Source organism: Medicago truncatula, chromosome 2 (genome assembly GCF_003473485.1).
Source record: "Medicago truncatula cultivar Jemalong A17 chromosome 2, MtrunA17r5.0-ANR, whole genome shotgun sequence".
Lineage (NCBI taxonomy): Eukaryota > Viridiplantae > Streptophyta > Magnoliopsida > Fabales > Fabaceae > Medicago > Medicago truncatula.
The window spans coordinates 26978959-26995412 of record NC_053043.1 but is presented as its reverse complement, the minus strand read 5'-3'; the positions used below and the strand labels follow the sequence as shown (position 1 = coordinate 26995412).

Below are 16454 nucleotides of genomic sequence, written 5' to 3'. Positions count from 1 at the left end.
GCTTGGTATCCTTTGGACAAATGTTGAGAAAGGATGTTTGGAGACCTTGGTCCAATTCTATGACCCTGCTTACCATTGTTTTACTTTCCCCGACTACCAACTTGCTCCCACCCTCGAGGAATACTCCTACTTAGTTGGCCTACCAGTGCTTGACGAAGTACCATTTACCGGCCTTGAACCCATTCCAAAAGCCGCCACTATTGCAGATGCTCTCCATCTCGAAACCTCTCTCATAAAAACAAAACTCACCATTAAAGGACATCTTCCAAGCCTACCCGCCAAATTCCTTTACCAGCAAGCCTCTGATTTCGCCGAAGTAAACAATGTCAACGCCTTTTACTCCATCCTAGCCTTACTCATTTACGGCCTTGTACTGTTCCCAAATGTTGATAATTATGTTGACATCCACGCCATTCAAATCTTCCTCGCAAAGAACCCTGTCCCCACATTGTTAGCCGATATGTACCATTCCATACACGATCGGAACCAGGTAGGTCGTGGGGCTATCCTCGGTTGTGCACCTTTACTATACAAATGGTTTACCTCTCATCTACCCCAAACCCATTCCTTTCAAGCCAATCCAAGAAATCTCTCTTGGTCTAAAAGAATCATGTCCCTCACTCCATCTGACATAGCCTGGTATCACGCCACCCATAACTTCAGAAACATCATTGTCAGTTGTGGAGAATACTCAAACGTACCCCTTCTCGGTATGCAAGGAGGAATCAGTTACAACCCTATCCTTGCCAAACGTCAGTTTGGATGCCCAATGGAAACTAAACCGGATAGCATCTACTTAGAGGGTGAATTCTACTTTAACCATGAAGATCCCACAAACAAGAGAGGAAAATTTGTTCAGGCTTGGCGTGCTATTCGCAGACTTAGCAGAAGCCAATTGGCGAAGAGATCAGAATTTTCACAAGGATCTCACACTCAATGGGTCATTAATAGAGCTTCAAGTCTGGTCCTACCCTATCACCTCCCAAGATACCTATCTTCAACTACCCCAGCACCATCCTTACCCTTGGCTCCTGAGACTGTGGGAGAGTGCCAAGAGGAATTGGCTGAGTCAAACTGTGTAGGTACCATTTGGAAAAGAAAGTATGATGAAGCTATGCTCAAGATGGAAACTATGAGTGGTAAAATAGAACAACAGGATCATAAGATTCGCAAGCAAAAGCAACAAATAGTTAAAAAAGATGCTCAGATCCAAGCTTAGAGCACAAGGCTCACACAATTTATCAGCGCAAAGGAGCGTTGGGACTTTTTCAAGGACGCGCATTCAGATTCCGAGGAGTAGTCTACTTCAGGGGCTCAAGAATTTCCCAAAATGTTCTTATCTTTTCTGTTTTTGCTTTCTTTTATGTACTTTGGAGTCTATCCCTTGGCTCAGTTTGTAAAAAGGGAATTATCTTGTTTTTATTTATAAGTTTATCCTCTATCTCTTTATAATGTTTACAAAATAGCTTTTATAAGTCCTTCGATAAAAAAAAAAAAAAAATGTGTCTATTTTTTGCATAAGCATATCATGCATCATCTTGCATTTCATAGTATCAAATCCAAGTCTCACACAAATTTTCTTCTCCAATCAAAGGTCAGCTCGTTTCAAAGGTGGCACCACGCATCCACTACAAGTCTACTCGTACTCATTACACTCGTGCAACTGTTAAGAGAAAGATGGATTTTCTCGAGCAAGAGAATCGGGCGCTCCGTGAAGAAGTGGCAGCCATGCAAACTAAGATGGACGAAATGGTTGAAATGATGAAGACGATGGCCGATATGCGGACCCAAGAGCAAGCTCAAGCTCAAGCTCAGGCTCAGGCTCATGCTCTGGCACAAGCTCAAGCACAAATTCATGCACAAACACAAGCTCCTCCACCTCCCACCAATACTCAGGCTGAAGCATCTTCCTCTGCCATCCCTGAATGGACAATATGTGCTGACACTCCGACACACTCTGCTCCACAGCTCTCCGTGCCTTGGTTCCCGCCTTTTACTGCTGGTGAAATACTCCGTCCCATTGCTTGTGAAGCTCAGATGCCTACTCATCAGGTGACTCATGTCCCTCCGCCTTCTGTAAGAGCTCCCCCAGTTGTCATGACTTACTCAGCACCTATGATTCACACTGCTCCACAAAATGAAGAACCCATCTTCCATTCAAGGAGTATGAAGGCCTATGGTCAAGTGGAGGATTTACAAGAGAAGTATGACGAGATGTACCGTGAGATGAAAACTCTCCGCGGAAAAGAAAGATTTGGAAAAACTGCTTATGACCTCTGTTTGGTGTCAAACGTCCAGATACCCCATAAGTTCAAGGTCCCAGATTTTGAGAAGTATAAAGGGAACTCCTGCCCTGAGGAACATCTGACAATGTATGCAAGAAGGATGTCCGCGTATGCTAAGGACGATCAGGTCCTTATTTATTACTTCCAAGAGAGCTTGGCTAGTCCCGCCTCAAAGTGGTACATGAATCTGGACAAAACAAAGATCCAAACTTTCCATGATCTATGTGAAGCTTTTGTGGAACAATACAATTACAATGTAGATATGGCTCCAGACCGAAGTGATCTTCAAGCCATGACTCAGGGGGTCAAAGAAACATTCAAAGAGTATGCTCAGCGGTGGAGGGATGTTGCGGCCCAAGTCAGCCCACGTATAGAAGAGAAGGAAATGACCAAACTCTTCTTAAAAACTCTCAGTCAGTTCTACTATGAGAAGATGGTCGGAAGTACGCCCAAGAACTTTGCTGAAATGGTTGGCATGGGTGTGCAGTTGGAAGAAGGAGTCCGAGAAGGACGTTTAGTAAAAGATGGAGCTTCTACCAGTGGAACCAAGAGATATGGCACCCACATCCCGAGAAAGAAAGAACATGAGGTTAGTATGGTGGCCCAAGGAAGGCCTCAGCAAACTTATCCAACCTATCAACACATTGCTGCCATCACACCTGCTGCCAATATTATTCATCCCCCAAATAGCCAGCCTCAATTCCCACAATATCCTCAACACCCTCAACAATATCCCCAACAACCATACCAGCAACGGCCATACCAACAACAACCATATCAACAAAATCCCCCACATCCCTATCAACAACAGCAACCTCGACCAAAAAGAATGCAATTTGACCCAATCCCCGTCACCTATGCAGAGTTACTTCCAGGGTTACTCAGAAATAACTCGGTTCAAACCAGGCCTCCTCCTCCAGTACCAGAAAGACTGCCAGCATGGTCCAGACCTGATCAGACTTGTGATTTCCATCAAGGGGCCCCAGGTCATAATATTGAAAGTTGTTATGCCTTTAAGTATGCAGTCCAGAGGCTAATCAAAGAAAAGAAGATAACCTTCACAGACTCAGCGCCAAATATTCAAACCAATCCATTGCCAAACCATGGTGCTGCAACTGTCAACATGGTCGAAGATTGCCAAGAGACTCACCATATTCTCGACGTTCAACAAATCCGAACACCTTTGGTCCCATTACATGCCAAGTTATGCAAAGTGAACCTCTTTAAACATGATCATGATGGCTGCAACGAGTGCCTTCTGAACCCCTGGGGTTGTCAGAAAGTGAAAGATGATATTCAAGGACTTTTGAACCAAGGAGAACTGGTCGTTGAAAGAAAATGTGATGATATATGTGTTATAACTCCTGAAGAGCCTTTGGAGATATTTTACGACAGTCGGAAGTCAGTTGCTGCTCCTTTAGTGATTTGCTTGCCTGGTCCAATACCTTATACTTCTGAGAAGGCAATTCCTTACAAGTACAATGCCACTATGATAGAAGGTGGTCGTGAAGTTCCAATACCACCTTTTCCTTCTGTGGGAAATATTGCCGAAGATAGTAGAATACTGAGGAATGGGCGTGTTATCCCTCTAGTGTCTCCAAAGAAAGTTGACGCTCCGGTGACTGAAGAAACTCGAACTAAAGATTCCGGTGCAATCAAAGATGTGGGCCAGACTAGTGGGACCAAGTCATGTTCTGATTTTGATGAGATTCTCAAGCTGATAAAGAAAAGTTAGTACAAAGTGGTTGATCAACTGATGCAGACTCCGTCAAAAATATCCATAATGTCTTTATTGCTGAATTCTGAGGCTCATAAGGGAGCTTTGATGAAAGTCTTGGAGCAAGCTTTTGTAGACCATGATGTGACTGTGGGACAATTCGATGAAATAGTGGGGAATATCACTGCATGCAACAATCTGAGTTTCAGTGACGAAGAGCTCCCAGAGGAAGGAAGGAACCATAATTTGGCATTGCATATATCTGTGAACTGCAAGACTGATGCTTTGTCAAATGTGTTGGTAGATACCGGGTCATCGTTAAATGTAATGGCCAAAACGACCTATGATCAGCTTTCTTACAAGGGTACACCTTTGAGACGAAGTGGAGTAATGGTGAAAGCTTTTGATGGTTCGAGGAAGAATGTTCTCGGAGAGGTGGTTCTGCCTATTACAATTGGGCCATAGGATTTCCAGATTACTTTTCAAGTGATGGACATCCAAGCATCCTACAACTGTCTACTAGGCCGACCCTGGATTCATGAAGCGGGGGCAGTAACGTCTACCTTGCATTAGAAGTTAAAGTTTGTGAAGAATGGGAAGCTGGTAACGGTAAATGGTGAAGAAGCTTTATTAGTAAGTCATTTATCGTCTTTCTCCTTCATCGGAGCCGATAGCGTTGAAGGGACATCTTTTCAAGGACTTGCCATAGAAGAAGAGAATACCAAGAGGAGTGAGTCATCTATCTCTTCTCTAAAAGATGCTCAAAAAGTGATACAAGCTGGAGGCTCTCTCAGTTGGGGAAAGTTGATAGAACTGCCAGAGAACAAGCGCCGAGAAGGACTGGGTTTCTGCCCATCAGCTGATTTGTCCAAGCCTAAGATCGTTGTCGAACCGATCAGAGGTACTTTCCACAGTTCTGGGTTCATTCATGCAATCATTGAAGATAATCCCGAAAGAGTGCCAAGAAGCTTTGTGACACAAGGAGGGTCTAGCCACAATTGGGTTGCTGTAGATGTTCCTTTTATTGCTCACTTATCCAAGTAATGCACTTTGTTTCGTCTTTTATGCTTTTTTAAAGAAAATCCTTTCGCCCCGCCCCAAGCGAAAGTGAATCTATCTAGGGCTTTTTGCTTCAAGAATTTATCATCAATCAAATAAAAATGTCGTTTTGTTCCCGACCTTTTGCCTTGCTTTCTTTTATGTTTTTAGAAAAAATGGTAATACAAAAAACCAAAAATATAATCACCTTCTAAAAATCTGCACTTACTTGTTTTCTAAAAAAATCATCAATCATATATGTAGATTAAAACCCAATGAACCCGTTGAACAACATAGCCCTATGATCTCTCCCAAGTTTGAGTTCCCTGTGTATGAGGCAGAAGAAGAAGAGAATGAAGAGATTCCCGACGAAATCTCCCGGCTACTTGAACAAGAAAGAAAGACCATTCAGCCTTATGGGGAAGAATTAGAAGCAATCAACTTGGGTACCGAAGAAGACAAGAAGGAGGTCAAGATTGGGGCATCACTTGAGGCAAGTGTCAAGAAGCGAGTGATAGAGCTTCTCAAAGAATATGTTGATGTGTTCGCTTGGTCGTACCGAGATATGCCGGGTTTGGATACTGATATCGTGGTACACCATTTACCTTTGAAACCCGAGTGTCCACCGGTCAAGCAGAAATTAAGAAGAACCCGTCCTGATATGGCCCTCAAGATTAAAGAGGAAGTGCAGAAACAGATCGATGCAGGTTTCCTCATTACATCAAAATACCCTTAGTGGCTAGCCAACATAGTGCCTGTTCCGAAGAAGGATGGCAAAGTCAGAATGTGTGTTGATTACCGTGACCTTAACAAAGCTAGTCCCAAAGATGATTTCCCATTACCTCATATTGATGTACTGGTTGACAGCACTGCAAAATCCAAAGTGTTCTCCCTCATGGATGGTTTCTCCGGTTACAATCAGATCAAGATGGCGCCCGAAGACAAAGAGAAGACGTCTTTCATCACACCTTGGGGCACTTTCTGTTACAGAGTAATGTCGTTCGGTTTGATCAATGCAGGGGCTACTTATCAAAGGGGTATGACTACTATCTTTCACGATATGATACACAAAGAGATTGAGGTTTGTGTGGATGACATGATCGTCAAGTCAATCACTGAAGAACAACATGTTGAGTATTTGCTAAAGATGTTCCAACGGCTAAGAAAGTACAGACTTCGCCTGAATCCCAACAAGTGTACTTTTGGTGTTAGATCCGGAAAGCTTCTGGGCTTCATTGTTAGTCAGAAAGGTATTGAAGTAGATCCAGACAAGGTCAAAGCCATCAGAGAAATGCCAGCTCCACAAACAGAAAAACAAGTAAGGGGGTTTCTCGGACGACTGAATTACATCTCCCGTTTCATTTCTCATATGACTGCAACATGTGGGCCGATATTCAAACTCCTCCGCAAGGATCAAGGGATTGATTGGACAGAAGATTTCCAGAAAGCTTTTGATAGCATCAAAGCGTACTTACTAGAACCTCCGATTCTCATCCCTCCAGTCGAAGGAAGACCACTAATCATGTACCTGACTTTACTAGAAGATTCCATGGGTTGTGTGCTCGGACAACAAGATGAAACTGGAAGAAAGGAGCATGCCATTTATTATTTGAGCAAGAAGTTTACTGATTGTGAATCTCGCTATTCCATGCTCGAGAAGACCTGTTGCGCACTAGCCTGGGCTGCCAAACGTCTCCGTCACTATATGATTAGTCATACTACTTGGTTGATATCTAAGATGGATCCGATCAAGTACATCTTTAAGAAACCTGCTTTGACAGGAAGAATTGCCCGGTGGCAGATGTTATTATCCGAATATGATATTGAGTATCGTACCCAGAAAGCAATCAAAGGCAGTATCATTGCTGATCACTTGGCTCACCAACCAGTTGAAGACTATCAGCCCATCAAGTTCGACTTTCCTGATGAAGAGATTATGTATTTGAAGATGAAAGATTGTGACGAACCGCTACTCGGGGAAGGTCCAGATCCTGAATCAAAATGGGGTCTAGTATTCGACGGAGCTGTTAATGCTTATGGTAGCGGAATTGGGGCAATCATTGTTACTCCTAAGGGTGCACACATCCCCTTCACTGCCAGGTTAACGTTCGCTTGTACTAACAACATGGCAGAGTACGAAGCGTGTATTATGGGTATCGAAGACGCCATCGATCTGAGAATCAAGAACCTCGACATTTATGGTGACTCAGCCCTTGTAATCAATCAAATCATAGGAGAATGGGAGACTCGTCACCCCGGATTGGTTCCCTACAAAGACTATGCAAGACGATTACTGACCTTCTTCAACAAAGTCGAGCTACACCATATTCCTCGTGATGAGAACCAGATGGCGGATGCTCTGGCTACTTTGTCTTCAATGTACCAAGTAAATCGTCGGAATGAAGTGCTGCTAATCCATATCAGACGTCTTGAGAGACCCGCTCATGTATTCGCCACTGAAGAAGTTGTTGATGATAACCCATGGTTCCACGATATCAAATGTTTCCTTCAAAGGCAAGAGTATCCACTTGGAGCATCTAGTAAAGACAAGAAGACTCTAAGAAGATTGTCTGGCAATTTCTTCCTGAACGGGGACATTTTGTATAAAAGAAACTTCGACATGGTGTTGCTCAGATGTGTTGACAAACATGAGGCAGACTTATTGATGCATGAAATACACGAAGGATCCTTCGGAACTCATTCTAGCAGACTTACAATGGCCAAGAAGATATTGAGAGCAGGCTATTACTGGATGACAATGGAAGCCGACTGTTACAAGCATGCCAGGAACTGTTATAAATGTCAAATCTATGCCGATAGGATTCATGTACCGCCAATTGCACTCAATGTTCTTTCCTCCCCATGGCCATTCTCTATGTGGGGCATTGACATGATTGGAAGAATTGAACCCAAAGCTTCAAATGGACACCGCTTCATTCTAGTGGCTATTGACTATTTCACCAAGTGGGTTGAAGCTGCATCTTATGCTAATGTGACCAAGCAGGTGGTAGTCAAGTTTATCAAGAATCATATTATTTGCCGCTATGGTGTCCCTAGCCGGATCATTACAGATAATGGGACAAATCTGAACAACAAGATGATGAAAGAATTGTGTGATGATTTCAAGATCGAACACCATAATTCTTCGCCTTACAGACCTCAGATGAATGGTGCTGTCGAAGCTGCAAACAAAAATATAAAGAAGATCATCCAGAAGATGGTGGTGACTTATAAAGATTGGCATGAGATGCTTCCCTTTGAATTACATGGATATCGTACTTCTGTACGCACATCAACAGGGGCAACTCCTTTCTCTTTAGTATATGGCATGGAGGCAGTACTTCCCATAGAAGTTGAGATTCCTTCAATGCGAGTTTTAATGGAGGCTGAATTATCAGAGGCTGAGTGGGTTCAAAGTAGGTATGACCAATTGAATCTGATCGAAGAAAAGCGCATGTTTGCTCTTTGTCATGGTCAGCTGTATCAAAAGAGGATGAAGCAGGCTTTTGACAAGAAAGTTCATCCCCGTGAATTCAAAGAAGGTGATCTTGTGCTCAAAAAGATCTTGACTCGACTCTAGGGGCAAGTGGACGCCTAACTATGAAGGCCCGTATGTTGTCAAGAAAGCTTACTCAGGCGGTGCCATGACTCTTCAAACCATGGATGGTGAAGAACTTCCACGTCCTGTGAACACCGATGCAGTCAAGAAATATTTTGTCTAAAAGTTATAAGAACAGCTCGGTAAGTCGAAAACCCGAAAAGGGCGGCTTAGGCAAAAATGAGCGTCTCGGTGGGCTGAAAACCCGAAAGGGCGGCTCAAGCAAAAATTAGAGACATTAAACAGAAACCATTATCCTAGTAGGCTGAAAACCCGAAAGGGCGGTCTATGCAAAAGTTAAGGATAAAAAGAAAAGGACAAAGTAACTGCATCCAGTCAGACACAATCCACTTGGGGCATGTCTGCTATCAAAGAATCTCCAAATCTGAAGCATCAAAAGCAGCAAAATTCAAGAGTTGTAAGGGGGAATGAGGTTATGAAGTTCAATGTACCTTCCCATTTTAAAATTACCACTTTTTTTTCAAATTTTGTAAAAAAAAAATCCATGAAGTCATGCCATCTGCAGGCTGTCATTCAATCAATAATATTTGAGCCTATGGCCCTTCTGTTTAAAATTCCCCTTTTATTCTATTTTTAAAGTTCTTTCCATTGTTTGATGATAATATTTCGAAGTAGAATTCTTAAAAAAAAAAAAAACTTTTTTCCATGTCTTTTAAAAAGGCATAGATGCACAAGTACATATTAGGACTTGAGAGTGAAGGAAGCATGCGTCAGCACGTTCCTCAAAGAATGGTTAGACCCCACCAGAGAACCATGATTGGACACTGTGAAAATTCAAAAAAAGAGGGCACAACGACGGAAGTGTGTCAATGGAAGAACATTATGTATCAGCTTACAAATGGCGACTTTTTCCAGACTTTTAATGGGTTTTGTCCCCATAAGGCATATGTTTGATACTTTGTCCCCAACGAGGTCATCTCCAAGGAAGTTTGCTGAGTGTATAGTACTGTGATGTCAGTCCACTTTCCACCTTACCAAGTCTTGTCTTGTCTCATCGAGTCCATCTATCATATACAATAAATACATTCATGCTTTCGGACGTTAATACATTCATACACCCATACATCCATGCATCAACACTTTCATACATTCTTATACAACATATTCATCGCATCATTCGTACATGGTTGCATCAATCGCACAAAGTTTTGTTTAATAATATCTCCTCAGTTCGGTCCTCGTTTCATCATTATGTCAAGTGGCAAGTTCTAACAAATGAACAGCTTGTAATCATCATTTACATCAAAGATGTCATCCCCAGTGTGTCTGGTCAAGAGATGTCACGAATCAATCAATTTCAAGCGGCAAGTTTCCGACAAAAGGACAGCTTGAATCTATTTTTCAGTCAATTTCAAGCGGCAAGTTCCTGACAAAAGGACAGTTTGAATCTATGTTCAATCAATTCCAAGCGGCAAGTTTCCGACAAAAGGACAGCTTGAATCTATTTTTCATCCAATTTCAAGCGGCAAGTTTCCGACAAAAGGACAGCTTGAATCTATTTTTCATCCAATTTCAAGCGGCAAGTTTCCGACAAAAGGTCAGCTTGAATCTATTTTTTGTCAATTTCAAGTGGCTAGTTTCCGACAAAAGGACAGCTTGAACTCATTTCAAAAGTGTCATACCCGGCATAAAGTCGTGCTAGCCATGTCACTAATCAATTTCAATTTCAAATTTCAAATTCAAAAAGTATCATCCCCAGCGGTAGCTGTGCCACTGATGTCACTAATCAATTTCAGTTTCAAAAGTGTCATTCCCAGCATAGCTGTGCCACTAATGTCACTAGTCAATTTTCAATTTCTAACCAATACAATAACTGACAGTATTTTCCCCAGTGAAACTACATTCCCCTAGCGGAGTCGGATCCCTTTCTTCAGTGAATTCGGGTATCCCATTGTTGTTTCTGATTCCTGTCAAGCCATCTATGTCGTCCTGCATTCATGATTGCCTCACATGCATTCGTAATTGCATCACATGCATTCATAACATCTTAGGTCAAAAATTGTGTACTTTGTATTTAAGTCTATTCGACCCGTCAAATCAAAGATTTCATCTTCAAATCTCCGGACGAAGAAACTTAAATAGGGGCATCTGTCATACCCCAATTTTTTACCTAAGACAGCACTGACACGTGTCATTTAGCTCCGACCGGTGTCAGCCTTTCGAGCAAAAAATTTGGCAGGAAGGTATTTTAAAATACCTCATAGTTGATTCCGAGTCGGGCCCTCTTCTGTCAATTTTCATTTAATTTTAATTTCCATCTTTTATTAACTTTAAATTCATTTCATTTTTAACCTTTATTTTATCTTATTTTTGTTTTATTTATTCTTAGTCCTTTTATTTTATTTTTAATGTCCAAAAAAATAAATCAAAATTTTGTCTGATAATATCCAAATAAACAGCTCACAAACAGCTCATTCACAACTGTCAATTTCTTCTCCAAGCAACAAAATATCGTGTTCCTCTCCAAGCAACAGAAATTCAGCTCTATAAATATAACCACCTGCACACAGACAAAGGGAGAGGGCCCAACAGACAAAAAAAAACAGATTTTAAAATCGCAAAACCTGCAAACAACAGATCTTTCACAAAACCGAATCAAGGCCATTCATCAACCCTGATCCGATCCAAGCCGTTTTCAGAACCGAATCACCATTTTCAGCACCAACTCAATCCAACCAAAACCATCAACAACATTCAAAACCACACATCAGACTTTCAAAACCGTGTTACAGAAACACAACATCTTAAACTGAATCCGCAAACATCCAGACTCAAAAAGTAGTATTTCTTTCCTTTTAGATCTAGGTCAAACCGTTGGGTTTTGAGCATTTTTGAGTTAAAAATCGGAAAGAAGGAGAGAGGACAAAAAAAAATAAAAAAAGGACATACTTTCATCTCCGGCGCGGCGGCGCAGCCGCTGTGGCTCACCGGCCGCCGCGCCGGAACCACCTCCGGTGGCCTCTCCTCGTCGGAGAAGATGAAGAAATTCTAGAGAGAAGGCAGAGCCTCTCTCTCTAGAAATAAGAAATGAGAGAGTGAAGAGAGAGAAGAGAAAGAAAGAAATGAAGAAAAAAGAGAGAAATGGGTATTTATACCCCTTTTATTTGGCAGATCAAATCAAGGCCGTTGATCAAATCAACGGTCGAGATTCGATCTTTGAGGTCCACCCTCACCCAAGGCCCAAATCCTCTTAATTTTATTTTCTGCTCACACACCCCCAGCATCTCATTTTTGTAATTTCTTTTTTTTTCATGCATTTTAATTCTCGCTCTATCTGTTAATCCAGAGTGCTCTGGTCGTATATTAACTGTTAATATTATATTTTTGCTTAATTTAATTATTCTCCAGAGTGCTCTGGTCATTGTTAATTAAATTAATCCAGAGTGCTCTGGTCCTAAATTAACTGTTAATATTATATTTTTGTTAATCCAGAGTGCTCTGGTCCAAACTTAAATGTTAATATTTATTTATTTTTGTTTAATTTAATTATTCTCCAGAATATTCTGGTCCATGTTAAAACAACTTCACAATTCAGCTTAACTTCATTTTTCTCATTCTGCTTATATAATTTTCATATCTTTATTCCAAAACAACAAAAACATCCAAATAACAAATCACAAAAATATTTTTTCATTACAAACCTTGATTCTCAAATCAAGTGATCGTTCTTTTTATTTTTCTTAATCAAATTTCAAATCAAGTCTAATTCAACTTCAAGTCAATTTCTTTCAATCTAAAAAACACAAATCAATTCTCATTTGCCATTTGGCTTTTTTATTTCAAAACCTTTTTCAAAACATATAAAAAACACCAAACAAATCAAACGTCAATTTCTACCCCGAACTACGAGGTTTTGATCCCTCACGGGTACGTAGGCAGAGGACCTTGTCCTTCCAAATCAATTAAAAAACAATTTTCTTTTTTTCTTTTCAATTTTCAACTAAAAAACATTTTTCTTTTTTCTCTTCAATTTTCTTTTCTTTTTCAACTCATCATTCAATTCCATTTTCATCTCTTTAAAAGCAAGCAAGTTTAAGCACAAGAAGTTAAATAAAATCAAGAGGTTCTCGTAGAGTACTACGAATATTTAGGGTGCTGACACCTTCCCTAAATATAACAAACCCCCGAACCCTAACTCTTTTCAAAATGGGTGGTTTGGAACTTTTTCCCCTTAAAAAAATTTGTTCAGTCGTGAGATAAAAAGTGAGTCAAGAGTCAATCAAATGGCCTTGACGTCCGAAAAATGGCGTGACATAAGGGATAGCCTTTTCTGAAGTATAAGGTACTGGTCCGGGCAGTCTTATCACTAGAGGCTCAACATTCTCTTTCGAAGGCATGCTCTTAACAGGCGGATCATGAAAGACTGGCACAATCACACAGACATCGCTGACAGTCAAATAATTGTCGTTCATCAAGCTCTGGATGTCATTTTGAACAACGTAGCAACCCAAAGGATTAAGGAAGCATTCTGGGCAACTGGCATGATCATGGTCAAACAAAGAGGCTTGGCATAGCTTGATGTGTAGTGGCACCAGAGGAGTTGCAATGTTACGAACGTCAAGTCTGGGAGCTTCCTCATATACCTCAATCATGTTCACAGCAGCGTGATTCGGAAGAGGATTGTCGAGGACATGAGGGACGTTATTCTCAAAGGTCAATTTTCCTTGGTCTATGAGCTTTTTTACAATGTACTTCAAAGCGTAGCATCCTTCAACATCATGACCCAGAGCACCTTGATAGAAATCACACTTGAGGTCAGAACGGAACCTGGGAGGCAACGGATCAGGTGGAGGCTTGCCCTGTCTGGTTGTGCAGTGCCCTCTGAGAAGTAGAGTCGGGAGTAACTCGGCATATAGCATTGGTATCGGAGGAAAGGTAGGTCTAGCTTGTTGCTGTTGTTGTTGTTGAGCTGGTGGCTGTTGTTGCATTTTCTGAACGGTGGCATTAACGGGTACCTGAGGTTGACCCGATGGTAGAGGATACTGATGATAGAATGGTGGAAAGAAAGGATGCTGAGAGTATTGCGCATACGGGTACGACGGAGGTAACTGGGCAGCATTAATAGGGGCAACAGTAGCCATGGATTGACCGGCTCCGGCAGATACCATCCCTACTTCTGTTTCTTTCTTCTTATGATGACCGTTACCGTACCTTTTTGATGCATTTGCGGAGGATTCAACTTTCTAGAATACAATAATGCCTTCTCTGACAGCTTCTTCTAGGCGAGTCCCCATGGTGACCATCTCAGAGAAGTTATTTGGAGCAGCAATGATCATTCTTTCGACATAATCCTTTTTCAGAGTTTTCAGGAATGTCTGAGTCATCTCCTCTTCGTCAAGAGCGGGAGTGATGTGGGTAGCTGCCCCCCTCCATCTCTGTGCATACTCGCGGAAGCTTTCATCTTTCTTTTGGGAGAGGGATTTGAGAAATTCCCTGTTTGGTTTCAACCAGGTATTAAACCCATAGTGGTTTTTAAAAGCAGCAGCCAATTCATCAAAGGTATGAACGTCATCTTTGCTGAAGCTGGTGTACCATTCTGCAGCGTCTTCCATTAAGCTATCTTGGAAGCAGTGAATCATGAGCGAATCATAGTAGTTACCCATCTTTCGGACATACTTGATAATGTGGTTCTGGGGACAAGTTAGCCCATTGTATCGGTCGAACTCTGGGACCTTGAACTTCTTGGGGATGTCCACCTTTGGTACCAAGCAGAGATCATGAGTCTTAACAGGGTCCCCGTTCCCTCGGTTAGCTTTGATTTCACGACAGAGTTCTTTAGCAAGTTCCTCCATCCTTTCTTCCATGGTTCCAGTTATGGGAGTGCTCCCGCGGTGTGCACCAGCATGGGTGCCCTGAGGTACAGTATTCATAATGGGCTCAGTGATAGTTGCCGTTGCTTGAATCAAAGTAGTACCGATAGAGGCCAAGTTCGCCCTAGGAATCAGGCCACTGTTAGGAGTACCAGAAGTGCCTGCTGCAGTATTAGGAGTGAAAAACGGTGGAAGTCCATAAGGAAACCCAGTTGGCAGAGCGAAACGAGCATCAGTAGATGCAGTTGGGATCACACTTGTAGTTACAGGGATAACTGTGGCTGGTTGTTCCTGGGCAGCCAACAGAGCAGTCATGGTGTCGTGGGCCTTAGCCAAATCTTCCTTCAGAGAGGCTAATTCGGCACGGAGCTGAGCATTTTCCTCTTCCATAGCTACCTTATTCTTCTTTCTGTATGATCTAGTCTGATGGATTCTGTCAGGTTCGTAGACTTTTCGAGCACGAGCCACCTTTCAAACTGTGGCAGAAGAACCAAGAGGCAATGAGCGCTTGGAAACCTTTTGTGACTGATGAATGATGCATATGATGCATGATATGTACAAATGCAGATGCAAAAAAAAAAAAAAGCTTTTTGTCACCGAAGGGTTTTTAGACAAATTAGGAACTTTGTAAACAATCAAAACTAAACGGAATTTTTATAAGGTGAATCCCTTTGAAGTACTAAGCCAAGGGAAGACTTTGAAATTTTAACAGAACAGACAAATGAAATCCTCAAGCATAGAAAGAGGTGGGATGGTCCTCGGACTCGGACTTTGAATCTGAACCGCAGTATCTAGCGTAGAAATCATGTCGTCCTCTAGCTCTCTTGGAGTCCCGCATAAGCAACTCATCTTTTTCTTCAAGTTCCCTCCGGACCTTAGCCAACTCCTTCTTCAACATCAGGTTTTCATGAGTTTTTTGCTCATCCTTACCATCCAAAGTCATGATTAGATTCTCAGCTTCATTGTATCGGGCTTTCCACATCTACTTCTCACGACTCTCCATGGCTAGATGCTCCTGATACATCCCCTGAGTTGTGAGAGGTAGAGGTAAAGGTATAGATGGAGCAGATGCAGACACATATCTCATAGCAGGGTAGGGCATACCAATCTCTTCAACTCGATATATTACCCACTCAGTATAGGCCTCATGAGCAATACCGGATCTCACACCCAAATGTTTCACATTCTTCCTACGAACTTTGGACCAAGCATCTATGAAAGCCTCCCTTTGTCCGGTGGGGGCATTCGAATAGTAGAAGAATTCTGGAGATGTAGCAAGATTAATGGGCTTTGCCTTCATTGGGAACCCAAACTGTCTCATAGCAAGTTCAGGATTGTAGTTGATTCCCCCACGGGTTCCAAGAAGAGGTACATTGAGAAAATCCCCACAACCGGTAATGATTTCCTTAACCTGAGCGGCGGGAGTGAGCCAGACCACCTCATTAGGAGTGAGGGCCATAATCCGCTGTGAGTAAGACCAATTCTCCGAGTTGTCATGGAAAGAACTCGGAAGGTGAGAAATAAACCACCTATATAGGAGAGGTACACAGCAAAGGATGTACCCACGACCTTTGAGAGTTCGGTCATGGATAGCATGGTATGTGTCAGCTAGCAAAGTAGGAACCGGATTCTTGGAATGGAGGATCTCAATAGCATTCATATCCACAAAGTTGTCGAGATTCGGAAAGAGAATGAGCCCATAGATAAGTAATGCAAGAATAGCCTCGAGTGTGTCTTGACAAGTGGTTTTGACATTAGCCCGCTCAAGTAGATACTTTGAAGTGAACCCTCGGATGTGAGACTTGGTAGTAAGATGATTGGAGACATCGGAAGTCTTGAGATAGAGGTCTTTAGCAATAACCAAAGGAGTAAGAGAAGTCCCGGGACCGGTGAAAGGCGTTGTAACAGCCCGATTTTTAGCTAGATTTATTTTAATTACTTTTAATTGTGTTTGTGTGTGATTAATTGTGCTTGTGTGTATTTAA

At 42.0% G+C, this 16454-nt stretch overlaps 1 protein-coding gene and 1 pseudogene across 1 annotated transcript; both read left to right on the top strand.

Annotated features, from left to right (window-relative positions):
- Positions 1-1677: 1677 nt before the first annotated feature.
- LOC120578352 (uncharacterized) lies at positions 1678-4020 on the top strand. The gene has a single exon (XM_039831032.1). It carries the CDS (start codon positions 1678-1680, stop codon positions 4018-4020), a length of 2343 nt encoding a protein of 780 aa, XP_039686966.1.
- Positions 4021-5824: 1804 nt separating this feature from the next.
- On the top strand, positions 5825-16336 carry LOC120578351 (uncharacterized; annotated as a pseudogene).
- The last annotated feature ends 118 nt before the right edge of the window (positions 16337-16454 follow it).

Coding starts and splice junctions, on each gene's coding strand:
- LOC120578352 (XM_039831032.1), top strand. CDS start 1,678: ATGGATTTTCTCGAGCAAGAGAATCGGGCGCTCCGTGAAGAAGTGGCA.